This window comes from Myotis brandtii, unplaced genomic scaffold, assembly GCF_000412655.1.
Source record: "Myotis brandtii unplaced genomic scaffold, ASM41265v1 scaffold1722, whole genome shotgun sequence".
Classification (NCBI taxonomy): domain Eukaryota; kingdom Metazoa; phylum Chordata; class Mammalia; order Chiroptera; family Vespertilionidae; genus Myotis; species Myotis brandtii.
Window position 1 is genome coordinate 203,456 of NW_005356354.1, and position 12,532 is coordinate 215,987.

At 43.1% G+C, this 12,532-nt stretch overlaps 2 protein-coding genes across 3 annotated transcripts in view; one reads left to right on the forward strand and one right to left on the reverse strand.

Moving 5' to 3' along the window:
- CCNA2 (cyclin A2) overlaps positions 1-6,769 on the forward strand; it is an 8,242-nt gene extending 1,473 nt beyond the window's left edge. Inside the window, exons 2-8 of the mRNA XM_005863133.2 lie at positions 713-953; positions 2,883-2,995; positions 3,187-3,410; positions 4,250-4,457; positions 5,037-5,150; positions 5,601-5,734; positions 6,442-6,769. Coding sequence (XP_005863195.1) covers positions 713-953; positions 2,883-2,995; positions 3,187-3,410; positions 4,250-4,457; positions 5,037-5,150; positions 5,601-5,734; positions 6,442-6,490 — 1,083 coding nt within the window. The 3' untranslated portion in view covers positions 6,491-6,769. The remainder of the gene's footprint in view (positions 1-712; positions 954-2,882; positions 2,996-3,186; positions 3,411-4,249; positions 4,458-5,036; positions 5,151-5,600; positions 5,735-6,441) is intronic.
- A 491-nt stretch (positions 6,770-7,260) lies between these two features.
- Positions 7,261-12,532, reverse strand: part of EXOSC9 (exosome component 9) — a 15,590-nt gene continuing 10,318 nt past the window's right edge. The window contains exons 8-11 of one of the 2 annotated variants that reach the window (XM_005863134.2): positions 11,950-12,096; positions 11,240-11,424; positions 7,697-7,775; positions 7,261-7,403 (exon numbers count right to left, since the gene is read on the reverse strand). In XM_005863134.2, the coding sequence (XP_005863196.1) occupies positions 7,319-7,403; positions 7,697-7,775; positions 11,240-11,424; positions 11,950-12,096 (496 nt within the window). In that variant the 3' untranslated portion in view covers positions 7,261-7,318. The remainder of the gene's footprint in view (positions 7,404-7,696; positions 7,776-11,239; positions 11,425-11,949; positions 12,097-12,532) is intronic. The other variant, XM_014537111.1, reaches the window with a different exon arrangement.

Consider the following 12,532-nt stretch of genomic DNA (forward strand, 5'->3'; position numbering starts at 1 on the left):
CTTGGGGGAGCGAGCTGGCCTTTAGGGGAGCGCGCTGGGCTTGGGGGAGGTCTGGTCGGCGGCCCCCGATCCCCGGTTCCTGGCGCGTTGGGATGCCATGGGGAGGTTCTCCATTGCCCTCCGGCCGCACTGTGCTGCTCGTCTGCTCTGCTCTCTGTCGGGTTGTTTTTCTGCAGATAATGGGGTCAAACCAAGCCCTGCCGCATGTGTGGGCTTTGCCCGCCGCCACGCCTCACTCTTAGCTTTTAAGCCCTAAGAACTCCTACTCCCTCCCCTCCCCCCAATAGAGGGAAGTTAGGAGGTCACCTCTACTTCAGGAAAGGATATAAAAATACTTTGTTTTTGGTAAATTCCGCCATTTTCCCGGATTTGCTCTGTTGCTCCACCCCGGGGTGAACGTGGTGCACCATGTTTTTGCCGTCTCTTTCCTAAGCTTGTCATCTTTTGGGCCCTCCGTCCCTCTTGTGGCCTTGACTGGTTTTTCATATTTCCGCTCAGTATGACTCGCTCTAACCTTTGTATACGTGCCTGTGGCCAACTGAACCATCCCTTCTTTTCCTTGAGTACCCCCACTTCCTCGCCTGGATTTTGGCCCAGGAAGTGTATTTTCCTGATCGAGTCGCTGGGGGTAAAAGCCGCGGCCGAGACCCATAGGGGAAGCAAGCCAGCCTCCATTTGATAAGCTCAAAGCCCCTTAATGGTTTCTCTTTAGGCTGCACCTCTGAAGGATCTTCCTGTCAATGATGAGCGTGTCATTGTCCCTCCCTGGAAGGCAAACAGCAAGCAGCCTGCCTTCACCATCCATGTGGATGAGCCGGAAGAGACTCAGAAGAGCCCAGGCGAATCTAAAGAAACAGAATGCGAAGATGTGCTGGCCTTTAATTCAGCTATTGCTTTACCTGAACCCAGAAAACCACTGGTACCTCTTGATTATCCAATGGAAGATAGTTTGGGTAAGTTTTAACGAACATCCGGATCAAATCAGTGTAATCATAATTGCTAAGTAGGTTGGGTTAATGCTATTTTGCATGGTAAGGCATTATCTCATCTCATCCTTACTACACAATGACTTAGGTTTAATGTCACAGGTTTAGAAAGGGCGTGACTTATCTCAGACCTCACAGCTCATACATGACCGAGTGGCCCACAAAGAGACCCAGATCCAGATTGGGTTTTCCTTTCCATACACTGCCAGTCTCGGCAGTTTAACTAGATCTCCAACCCTGGTTTTCATCGGACCTTGGAGATGCTCCCAGGGTTGGGAGAATAGATTTCAGTTCTGTTCATTCCAAAGACTCCCTTGGTGCCTTCCACTCCAGAGAGGGCTGTGTGAGCGTTTAGCTTGACCTGCCCTGGTATCTAACAGCTCTTCCGGCTTTAAGATGTTGTTTCTGTGAGACCAGTCTGAGCCATCCTCTGACACCAGAGAGGAACGCTGTCCTGTGAGTCGGTCGAGCCAGAGGTATTTGTACGTAACCCCTGTAAGGAGAGGAGCAGATCTGGGCAGCTGTGCCCACTGTGGACTGCTTCTGTACCGTGGGGCTGTTGAGTCACTGGACAGCTCACTAAATCCAAACTCGTTTCACTTTTTTTAAAAAATATATTTTATTGATTTTTTTATAGATAGGAAGGGAGAGGGATAGAGAGTTAGAAACATCAATGAAAGAGAAACATCGATCAGCTGCCTCCTGCACACCCCCTACTGGGGATGTGCCCTCCCGCAGTCAAGGTACATGCCCTTGACCGGAATCGAACCTGGGACCCTTCAGGCCGACGCTCTATCCACTGAGCCAAACCGGTTAGGGCAAACTCGTTTCACTTTTAGTTCTGCTGGTGAGAGTTGGTCAGGAAAGTCCTTTGGAATTAAAATAATTTATGTGGCCCTAGCCGGTTTGGCTCAATGAATAGAGCGTCGACCTCCAGATTGAAGGGTCCCAGGTTCAGTTCTTGGTCAGGACACATGCCAGGGTTGCAGGCTCGATCCCCAGTGGGGGGTGTGCAGGAGGCAGCTGATCAACGATTCTCTCTCATCATTGATGTTTCTATCTCTCTCTCCCTCTCCCTTCCTCTCTGAAATCAATAAAAAGAATTTTAAGAAAAAAAATTGTTTTTATCTAAAATTTGCAATAAATTTTAACCTCACAGTGAACCTTGAAGTGAAAACAATAATGGATGATATTTTTTGCTTCAAAAGATAATTTAAAATTGCAAAAGATGAATCACTTGTTGAACGCAGTGTTGGCCCTGCTTCTAGCAATTGCCTAGATTCTTCTTCAAATACATCAGACTTGGGGGGGTCTGCAAATTCTTAGAGCAAATCCTGTGTGTTATCTTAGAACTTGGGTTTTAATCCTGTCCTAATAGAACCACTGAGCCACTGTCTCTCGAAGATGAGTGATACTCTAACAGAATACCTGATCCTCATACTTATTTTCCTGTGATTGGTCTATCAGTATTTTTTCTTGTTAAGTAAATTCATTCTAAAGCTAAGTGGACAGGTACTAAAAACAGAGTGAAGTAGTGTGTATACTTTGTGATCGGTGAAATAATTGCTTTGGTAGTGTGGGAAGCCTACAAGGGCAATCACTTTTGGCAATTAAATAGAAAATTAAACGAGGGCCCTAGCCAGTTTTGTTCAGTGGATAGAACATCAGCCTGCAGACTAAAGGGTCCAGGTTCTATTCGGGTCAGACACATGCTCCAGTTGTAGGCTCAATCTCCAGTAGGCGGCGTGCAGGAGGCAGCCAATCAATTATTCTCTCTCATCATTGATGTTTCAATCTCTCTCTCCTTCTCCCTTCCTCTCTGAAATAAATGAAAATATAACAAAAGGAAAAAGAAAATTGAACGAGGAACTTAATCGTACTTTTGAATTCTCCCAGAGTCACCACACGCTATGGACATGTCAATTGTGTTGGAAGAGGAAAAGCCAGTGAGTGTTACTGAAGTCCCAGACTACCACGAGGACATTCACACATACCTCAGGGAGATGGAGGTAAAGGCGCTCGGGACCCACTTTCTGTCCTGTTTACTCAGTGGGCGAAATGGCGTTGAGGGCGTTTGTGAGCGTTTTTAAGTGCCCGTGCGGTACTCCAATGCTGTACTTAGGCTTCTAGCATCCAGCTGCTTTGCTAACGTAGAGTAATCCAATTGCATTAACACTACGCTAAGTGACTTTCTCCACAGATTAAATGTAAGCCCAAAGCGGGCTACATGAAGAAGCAGCCGGACATCAACAACAGCATGAGGGCTATCCTCGTGGACTGGCTAGTGGAAGTAGGAGAAGAGTATAAACTACAGAATGAGACCCTGCACTTGGCTGTGAACTACATCGACAGGTTCCTTTCCTCCATGTCTGTGCTGAGAGGAAAACTTCAGCTGGTGGGCACTGCTGCTATGCTGTTAGCCTCGTAAGTCAGCCTGGTTCGCTCGGCTAAAAGGGATCGGTACCTTTCTGTGATTTTAACAGTGTGACAACATTACACAAGGCAGAGTCGGTGACTACTTCCGTGGTGACAGGTGTGGGTGAGACTTGCCTAATTTAGGACATTACTTTTCCAGATCTGGATCCCAGGGTCCCTTGTTGAATGAACTTGTAGACTGGCTACATTTGAATACCAGATTACAAAGTTTTAAAGTGTGGTCCCTTCCCTTCAAAAGTGCTTTCCAGCATATGAGCAAAATCTCATTAAGACATGAAAACTAAATTTTAAAACCAAAAGATAAAATGTTTATTTTTCTAAGGAAATTTCCTAAATGTTCAGTTACCTGGTGTCCTTGAGCATTGTTCCTGTCTTGGGAAGTCTCGTGCTTCTCATTTATTTCCTTTGACTGCACTGGGAGAAAGATCTTAAAAGTCCTTCATTGATCTGGGTCTTCTAATTAGCATTTACCCAGTCTTCTCAAAAACAGGCAATTGGATTCGTTCTGTGTGATCTGCTAGAGCAGCGGTTCTCAACCTGTGGGTCGTGACCCCTTTGGGGGTCGAACGACCCTTTCACGGGGGTCGCCTAAGACCATCGGAAAACACATATATAATTACATATTGTTTTTGTGATTAATCACTATGCTTTAATTATGTTCAATTTGTAACAATGAAATTGGGGGTCACCACAACATGAGGAACTGTATTAAAGGGTTGCGGCATTAGGAAGGTTGAGAACCACTGTGCTAGAGGGATTTCAGAATTGGGATATTCATGCTTGCTTCTCTTTTAGGACTGATTTACTTAAAACTTTTTTCCTTGCAGAAAGTTTGAAGAAATATACCCCCCAGAGGTAGCAGAGTTTGTGTACATTACAGATGATACCTACACCAAGAAACAAGTTCTGCGAATGGAGCACCTCGTTCTGAAAGTCCTTTCTTTTGACTTAGCGGCACCAACTGTCAATCAGTTCCTCACCCAGTACTTTCTGCACCAGCAGCCTTCCAACTGCAAGGTTGAAAGTTTAGCGATGGTAAGTTCATTTTGTTGATGCACGATTGCTAGGTCACAATTAGGGACAAGCCCTGGTTTTATTATGCAGCTCTGGTCAAGGGATTTAATATTCCAGAGACAGATTCATGCTGCAGTATGGAAGAAAGACTACCATTGGCAAAAGATAATAGAAATAAAGTCTTGGGAAATGGTAGCCAGATTATTTTTGAAGTTATTAAAAGTGCTCTGGCTGGGTGTCTCAGGTGCTTGGATCTCGTCCCGTACACCAAAAGGCTGGGGGTTCAATTCCCAGCCAGGGCACATACCTAGGTTTTGGGTTTGATCCCGTCGGGGCACATACGGAATACAACCCTTCCTCTCTAAAATATATAGTTTATTTTATTTGGGTGGGGATTAAAAAAAGTTATTAAGAGGAAAGAGGAAGAGAATGGAAAACACTTCAGATAGTGAATGTATCTAAAAGACGAGGCGATGGGAATTTTTTTCCCTATGGTTGCTCTACAACCAGTCTTGAGGGAAAAATAGGTCAGAAGGCAGAGGTGTGAGGTTTGAATTCTAGAGCTCTTCTGACTATAAAGCGTATTACTTTTCATTCCAGTTTCTGGGAGAGTTAAGTTTGATAGATGCTGACCCCTACCTTAAGTATTTGCCATCAGTGATTGCCGGAGCGGCCTTTCATCTAGCACTCTACACAGTCACAGGACAAAGCTGGGTATGTATCACATCATCACACACTTACCTTGGGTCTTAACCGCTCTTGCCATTAACTGACTGTATTGCCGGAGCGGCCTTTCATCTAGCACTCTACACGGTCACAGGACAAAGCTGGGTATGTATCACATCATCATACCTTGGGTCTTAACCGCTCTTGCCATTAACTGACTGACCTGGGAAACTGTTCACGTTTAGGCATGTTTGTTAGGTAGAAAGCTGTGTTGTTGCTTGGATTTCAAAGGTGTGCTGAAAGCATTGCCTCCCAACCTGCTGCAGGGAAAGTACTCAAACTCGATCCAAGTCAGCATAAAAGCGTTGCAATGCCGGCTTAGAACACTGGTAGACCTGTCAGGTGCTGTTAGTACTGAAACTGAACTCCAGCTCAGTGCCAACTGTTAACTTGTGTTGCTCCTGAAATCAACTCCGCGGTGTTCCGCTCCCTCTGCAGCCTGAATCCTTGGCACAGAAGACGGGCTACACCCTGGAGAGTCTGAAGCCCTGTCTCCTGGACCTGCACCAGACCTACCTCAGAGCGCCGCAGCACGCGCAGCAGTCCATCCGAGAAAAGTACAAGCATTCCAAGTAAGACGTAACATTCTAATTTTTTTTTTCATATATTTTTATTGATTTCAGAGAGGGAGAGGGAGAGAAAGAAACATCAATGATGAGAATCATTGATCGGCCGCCTCCAGCACACCCCCTACTGGGGATTGAGCCTGCAATCCAGGCATGTGCCCTTGACCAGAATCGAGCCCAGGACCCTTCAGTCCATAGGCCAACACTCTATCCACTGAGCCAAACCTTGTTGTTAATCCTCACCAGAGGATATTTTTTCCATGGTTTTTAGAGTCAAGGGATGGGGAGAGATGGAGAGAAACACTGAGTGAGACACATTGACTGGTTGCCTCCCACATGGGCCAGGACTGAGCCTATTACTGAGGCACATGCGCTTAACTGGAATGAACCCGTGACCCTTCCGAGCAGGCCAACGGTCTACCCACTGAGCCAAACCAGCCAGGGGCAACAGGATTTAAAGGAGCTGGCTTTCCCAGGGCGTCGTATGGTTCCGAGATCCATGACATTTGACCTTTATGAAAGGGTCCTCAAATTGGGTACAGCCTTCTTAGGGGCTGTATCTGTCCTGTATTTGAGGGAGAAGAGGGAAGGGGCATGCGTGTATGTGTTTTGTAATCATTTGCTTACTCGGGTAGAAGTAGCATTTTTTAGTTCCTAGTATATTCCTTCACTCAGTGAACGTTTACTAAAAGTGGATTTTTTCCTGCTTACAGGTATCATGGTGTTTCTCTCCTCATTCCACCAGAGACACTACATGTGTAACAGTGAAAGACTGACTTTGTTTTCTAAGAGTTAAATCAACGTATATGTGTACAGTTTTTAAAGTTTTAATTTTACAATCATTTCTGAATACAGAAGTTATGGTCAAGTACAAATTATGGTCTCTATTCCTTTTTAATGGTTTTAATTTGTATATCTTTTGTACATGTACTAGCGTATCTTAGATATGTGGCTGATTATGAGTGGTTTTGTTAAAGTATTAATGATGCCAGCTGTCAGGATAATAAGAATAAGAATTAATAAACTGATCTGGAAAACTTAGTTTGTAAGTCAATTTTAATTTGAGGTAAAAATTTGACTTCAGGGTTTCACCGAAAAGTTAATTTCTCCTGTGGAGACTGTAAAGGGTTCTCCTAAAAGTGAAAAGACTTCAACTACCTTATAGTTTCGGGAAAACAGACAGTAGTTCTGACATTCACTTTCCTGAGCATCCGACCAGTTGCTGGCTCGCATAACCCAGGTGTCGGGAGTGGATCTGCTAGCTGACCAGTCGTGGTCCTTGGTGCACGCCAGGGAAGGCCCTCCACTCCTCGCTCACCTGGACACAGCTGAAGTGGCAGTTACTTAAAACCTGCTTAAGTTTTCCAGGAGGTTTGTCAAGAGCATAATGTAAATCACCTGGACATGGCTGAAGTGGCAGTTACTTAAAACCTGCTAAGTTTTCCAGGAGGTTTGTCAAGAGCATAATGTAAAAACGAAGGAAGTGACTAGATTTTATAATGGATTTGTGAATAAAAAACGTTCCAGGTTGCTAGCACTTAAATAAATATCCTTTTAATAGTTCTGTACACAGATACAACCACGTGAGCTTTAATTTGCAGTTCTCTTCTTCCTTCTCTTTTTCACTGGTGTTGTACTTGGTGCTTTTTCTTGTTTTGCACTGATGGTCTGTGTTCTGTGAATAAAGTCAATTAAGAGTTTACAAACAGCACTAGTACTAGAAGTTGCTTCACCCCACTGCACAAATAGGGGGCCTGCCTTTTTCCCAATAGGATATAACATTTGCCAACTATGACAGTAAAATAGTGACTCTGAAAGGCATCCAAACAATTCTATAGAATTAGGTCCTAATATTTATAGACTTCAGGTTAAGAAACCAAAGAACAGCTAGATTTCTAATGAGAAAGAGACATCTCTTTGTTTACAGTAGATAAGAGAAAAAAACAGAAAAACAAGCCAGAAAGTTACCTTATTTTCTTCGGATTCTTGTCTGGTTCTAAAATGATCGTTTCTTCTTCTTCACTGTCTGACAGCACAATAGGGGCCTCTTTAAGAAAATGTTCAGGAAGCAATGTGAGTACAGGCACACCTACTTTCACTGTACGCAGGCTATTTTTAAATTAAGGTATGTACATTGTTTATTTACTGGGAAACCAAAAAAATTAGTAACTCGCTGTATTGTGAAGGTCTGGAAGCAAACCCTCAGTATCTCTGAGGTGGGCCTGTAATCTCTTTAAAAGTTTCCAAATTGGTTTGCATAGCAGCAATTCTAAAACTTCCATACAACTAGAGCCCGGGCTACTCTGGGTGCGGGCTGCCAGGCCTACTTGGTTCTTTCCTTCCCTCAGGTAACTTCTTGGAGCTCTGAAACAGTATGTGCTTGATTCCCCAAACATGTATTTAATGACGTCACCATTCAGTACATTCATAATAGAAAAGTTAGGGGAAATCTGTATCTATAGGGGGTGTGTGTGTGTATCATCTTGTAGAACCAATTTGGAAACAAGATGCCATCAAAGTGCCCGTGCCACTCGATAAGGTACAGTGTGGCCTTGACTTACGAGTTTAATTCGTTCCGTGACGGAGCTCGTAACTCAAATTACTCGTATGTCAAATCTTAAAGTGAACGAGTGAGACATGTGATGCTGGGCTGATGTTGTGGCGTTCACTGTGACGTCTGCTGCGCCAACTAGCGGTGGGGTATCTGAAGCTGGCTCATAACCCGAATTTTAGCTCGCAACTCAAAGCAAAAAACTGGCCGAGAGACGGCTTGTATCTCGAAAAACTCGTTAGTCGGGACACTCGTAAGTCAAGGCCCCACTGTACCACAATGTATCTCAGAATTTGCTAATTTTAGAGATCTAAATTTTTCATTTCTCCCTATTATAAACACTAAAGGAAATACCTAGAAACATAGTTGGGCCAAAAGGTATATATACATCCCAAAAGATACTGCCAAACCCCTCCAAAAATATTGTTCCAATTTACATTCCAAGAAATAGTCTATGAAGAACCCACTTTCCCATACAACCTTGCCAATGCTGGTATTTTTAATATTGCCCAATACAGCAGTCCAAAAATGCTCTCATCCTTTTGCTTTGAATTCATTTCCTTCATTACTACCAGAGTTGGCATATGTAACTGGCCATTTATATGTGAGAATTACTTTGTAGTTTTCTCCTGAGCCTTCATTAATGATATATAATGTGAATTATCCCTTTTCCCAGTTGGTTGTTGGTATATCAGGTCTTATATGTTTTGAGTTTTCAGTTAGTTTCTCACTTTGTTTATATGCTTTTGAAAGGCTTTACCTGCTGTCCTCCCAAATGTCTTAGGGCCACCTTTATTCAGTTGGAAATATTACTCTTGAAGCTAGCAATCGAATATTCTAGCAGTTAGTCTTATTGATCTTAGAAAAATAGTTCACAAATATATAAAGGGATATATGAAAGGATGCTCACTGTTGCACTGAAACAGTATATCAATAAGGGAATAACTAAACCAACTAGTAACATTCAACACTACAGAATTCTATGCAGCATTAAAGACTGGCTGATGTATATGTAATTATATGGAGTCTAAAGCTTCATTTATAGTCTCACTGTGGAAGCAGCTTATATGCTGTAAATATATCCTATATAATAAAAGGTTAATATGCAAATTGACCAAATGGCAGAACAACCGGTCGCTATGATGCGCACTAACCACCAGGGTGCAGATGCCAACACATGAGGAGTGCCACTCAGCCAGAAGCCGGACTCACAGCTGGCAAGGGCAGCAGCAGTGGCAGGCGCCTCTCCCGCCTCTACAGCAGCACTGAAGATGTCCAACTGCTGGCTTAGGGAGTGGGCCTAAGCCATCAGCTTGGACATCCCCCAAGGGCTCCTGGACTACAAGAGGGCACAGGCCGACTGAGGTTCCTTCCCCAAGTGCATGATTTTTGTGCACCAGGCCTCTAGTAGTAAATATCTGGAGCAAGCTCTGGAAGAGTGATGCCAAACAGAGTGACCCCTCGGACAGTGAATAAAGGTCTCAATCAATGGGAATGTTTTTTCTACAAAACCCCAGCAAGCTCAGTCATGCTCACAGGCACTAAATTCCTGAAAGGCAGGCCGGCCTGTGCATCACAGACGCCATAAGTACATCCTTTAGTTCCCTGCCCACCTAATGCCTAGATTCTTCCTCATATGATTTGTTTTTACTACATGAAAACAACTTGTTTATATTCTAGTGTGGGCCAAGCATGAAGTTGGTTTTCTTTTTCTTTTTTTAATATATTTTATTGATTTTTTACAGAGAGGAAGGGAGAGGGATAGAGAGAAACATCGATCAGCTGCCTCCTGCACACTCCCTACTGGGGATGTGCCCACAACCAATGTACATGCCCCCTGACCGGAATCGAACCTGGGACCCTTGAATCCACAGGCTGACGCTCTATCCACTGAGCCAAACCGGTTAGGGCTGAAGTTGGTTTTCTTGAAAGAAGAAACAATTTCTCCAGTTCTATGTATTTCAGAATGCAAGAAACACCTAGGACTACAAGTTTTCCAGGTTATCCTAGGATTTTGTACCAATGTAGGAACCAGTATTAAATGTTCCCGGTCAAAGGCACATACCTGGGTTCCAAGTTCAATCCTCAGCCCCAGTTGGTGCAGGAAGCAACCAATCGATGTGTCTCTTTCACATCTATGTCTCTTTCTCTCCCTCCCTTCCTTCCACTCTAAAAATCAATGGAAAAAATATCCTCAGGTGAGGATTAACAAAAAAATAAGTAAAATTTAGAATTCAGGTCCTCGGTCACACAAGCCAACATTTCAGTGCTCAACAGCTGTGTGTGGGTAGCTAGTGGACCTGTTATATTAGACAGTGTAGATGTAGGACATTTCTGGTACTGTAGAAAATTCTATTTGAATGCACTCTTAACGTTATAGGCTTTATGTTTCACTCTAAAAACTACAAAGAAAAATTAGCATGCAGGAATAAGTTCTTTAAGAAACCTCCTTAAAACTGGCCCAGATAGGTTATACATAAAAGAAAAGAGAACAAAACATTAAAAATGCAACTACATTTACATACCAAAGAGCTACCACTACTCCACAAACATAAGCATATTCTTTTAGAAAAGAATTGGAGTTAATAATGCAGTTAGCTTCAAAAGTTTAGTTGAAATTCAGTTCCTCTAAAATCAGGAACTGCTAATATAAAAATAAATCCCTATCTTAGTGGTACTTTAATCTATAAATAGGGACAGATTCTATTCACATATGACTACATATATAATTTACATGTTTACATAATATCTATAATAAAAGGGTAATATGCTAATTAGACCCGACATCATTCTGGACAAAGTCAGGGTCATAGGGAAGCCTGGGTCCTGGAGGGAAGCCTGGGTCCCGGGTGCCAAAGGGAAGCCGGTGCCAGCAGCCAGGGGAAGAAAGGTCTACTCTTGCACGATTTTCATGCATCGGGCCTCAAGTCTAATAATAAAAGCCATAAAGTACCACCCACCTTGGCTTCCAGTATTGGAGACTTCCATTCCCACGTCCGTCCTCACACCATCGAGAATGATGGCCTCATCGCTGCCGCCTTCGTCCTCGTCTTCCTTCTCAGAGTCTTCAAGGTCACCCCAGGAGTTCTCCACTCCTTCTCCAATCTGGGCAGTACCAGGAGTCCAGAGCACAGGTTTAGAAACACTTAACCGTTAAAGAAAGTTTTCTTAAGACAGAAGTGTGCCTCAAAGTCTCAGGAGAAGAAATTTACTAGTAGCTATACTATGGGTGGCTGAACAATGAAGAAAAAACATAACTCAAGACTGTTATGGACATAATGGTGAGAAACATCAAGAGACTGGCTCTGAACATGTTAGTTGTATACTAATAAATTTGGTGAATGTAGAAAAAATTCAAGAACAATGTGTAATAGTGTAGAGTGCTTGACCATGCCATTGAGATTAAAGACTAATTTTTCAAAAGAAAATGAAAAGCTATGAATTGGTTCGTTAGAGAATTTTCTGGATTTTGTAGGATAGCTGAAGAGAAGGTGGACCTTAGACCATCAACTTACTGACTCTTCACTATCTGGTGATCTTAAATGTTTTTTTTAAAGTACAGTGTTTCAGAGAAATGTCAGTATGTACCCCTTCCACAGCCTAAGAAGGCCACAGTGGAATGAATCTTGTTGCTACTGGAAAAGCAAACCGCAGCACCCAGGAAGGATACACGTCTGGAGGAGGATCCGCTGCAGCAAGGACTTCTTCTGCTTTCTCCTCGACATCAGAGGTGTCAACAGGGGCCTTTTCCATTCTAAATGCTGTGATCCTTTGTTTTGCTATAGACTCTGCAAAGCCAAACTTTCCACCTTCTTTCCTGTGTGTGGTATTTGGGGGGGTTTGAAAGAGGTGGGGGTGGATGATAGATGGAGGAGAAGACAAAAAAGGAAAACAAGTTAACTATTTTACCCTTTGGTGAGAAATACTGGAATAGTTATTTGAGTAACTTAACCTCACAATTTATTATGCCTATCAAGAGACATAATACAAGTTCCTGTAATTACCATGTATTGAACCATGTGCTGTACACTTGCCAAGGGCTTAAAGCAGGGGGTCCTCAAAACTTTTTAAACAGGGGGCCAGTTCACTGTCCCTCAGACCATTGGATGGCTGGACTATAGTTTAAAAAAAAACTATGAACAAATTCCTATGCACACTGCACATATCTTATTTTTTTAAAATAAAACAAAACGGGAACAAATACAATATTTGTATTTGCATGTGGCCCACGGGCCGTAGTTTGAGGACCCCTG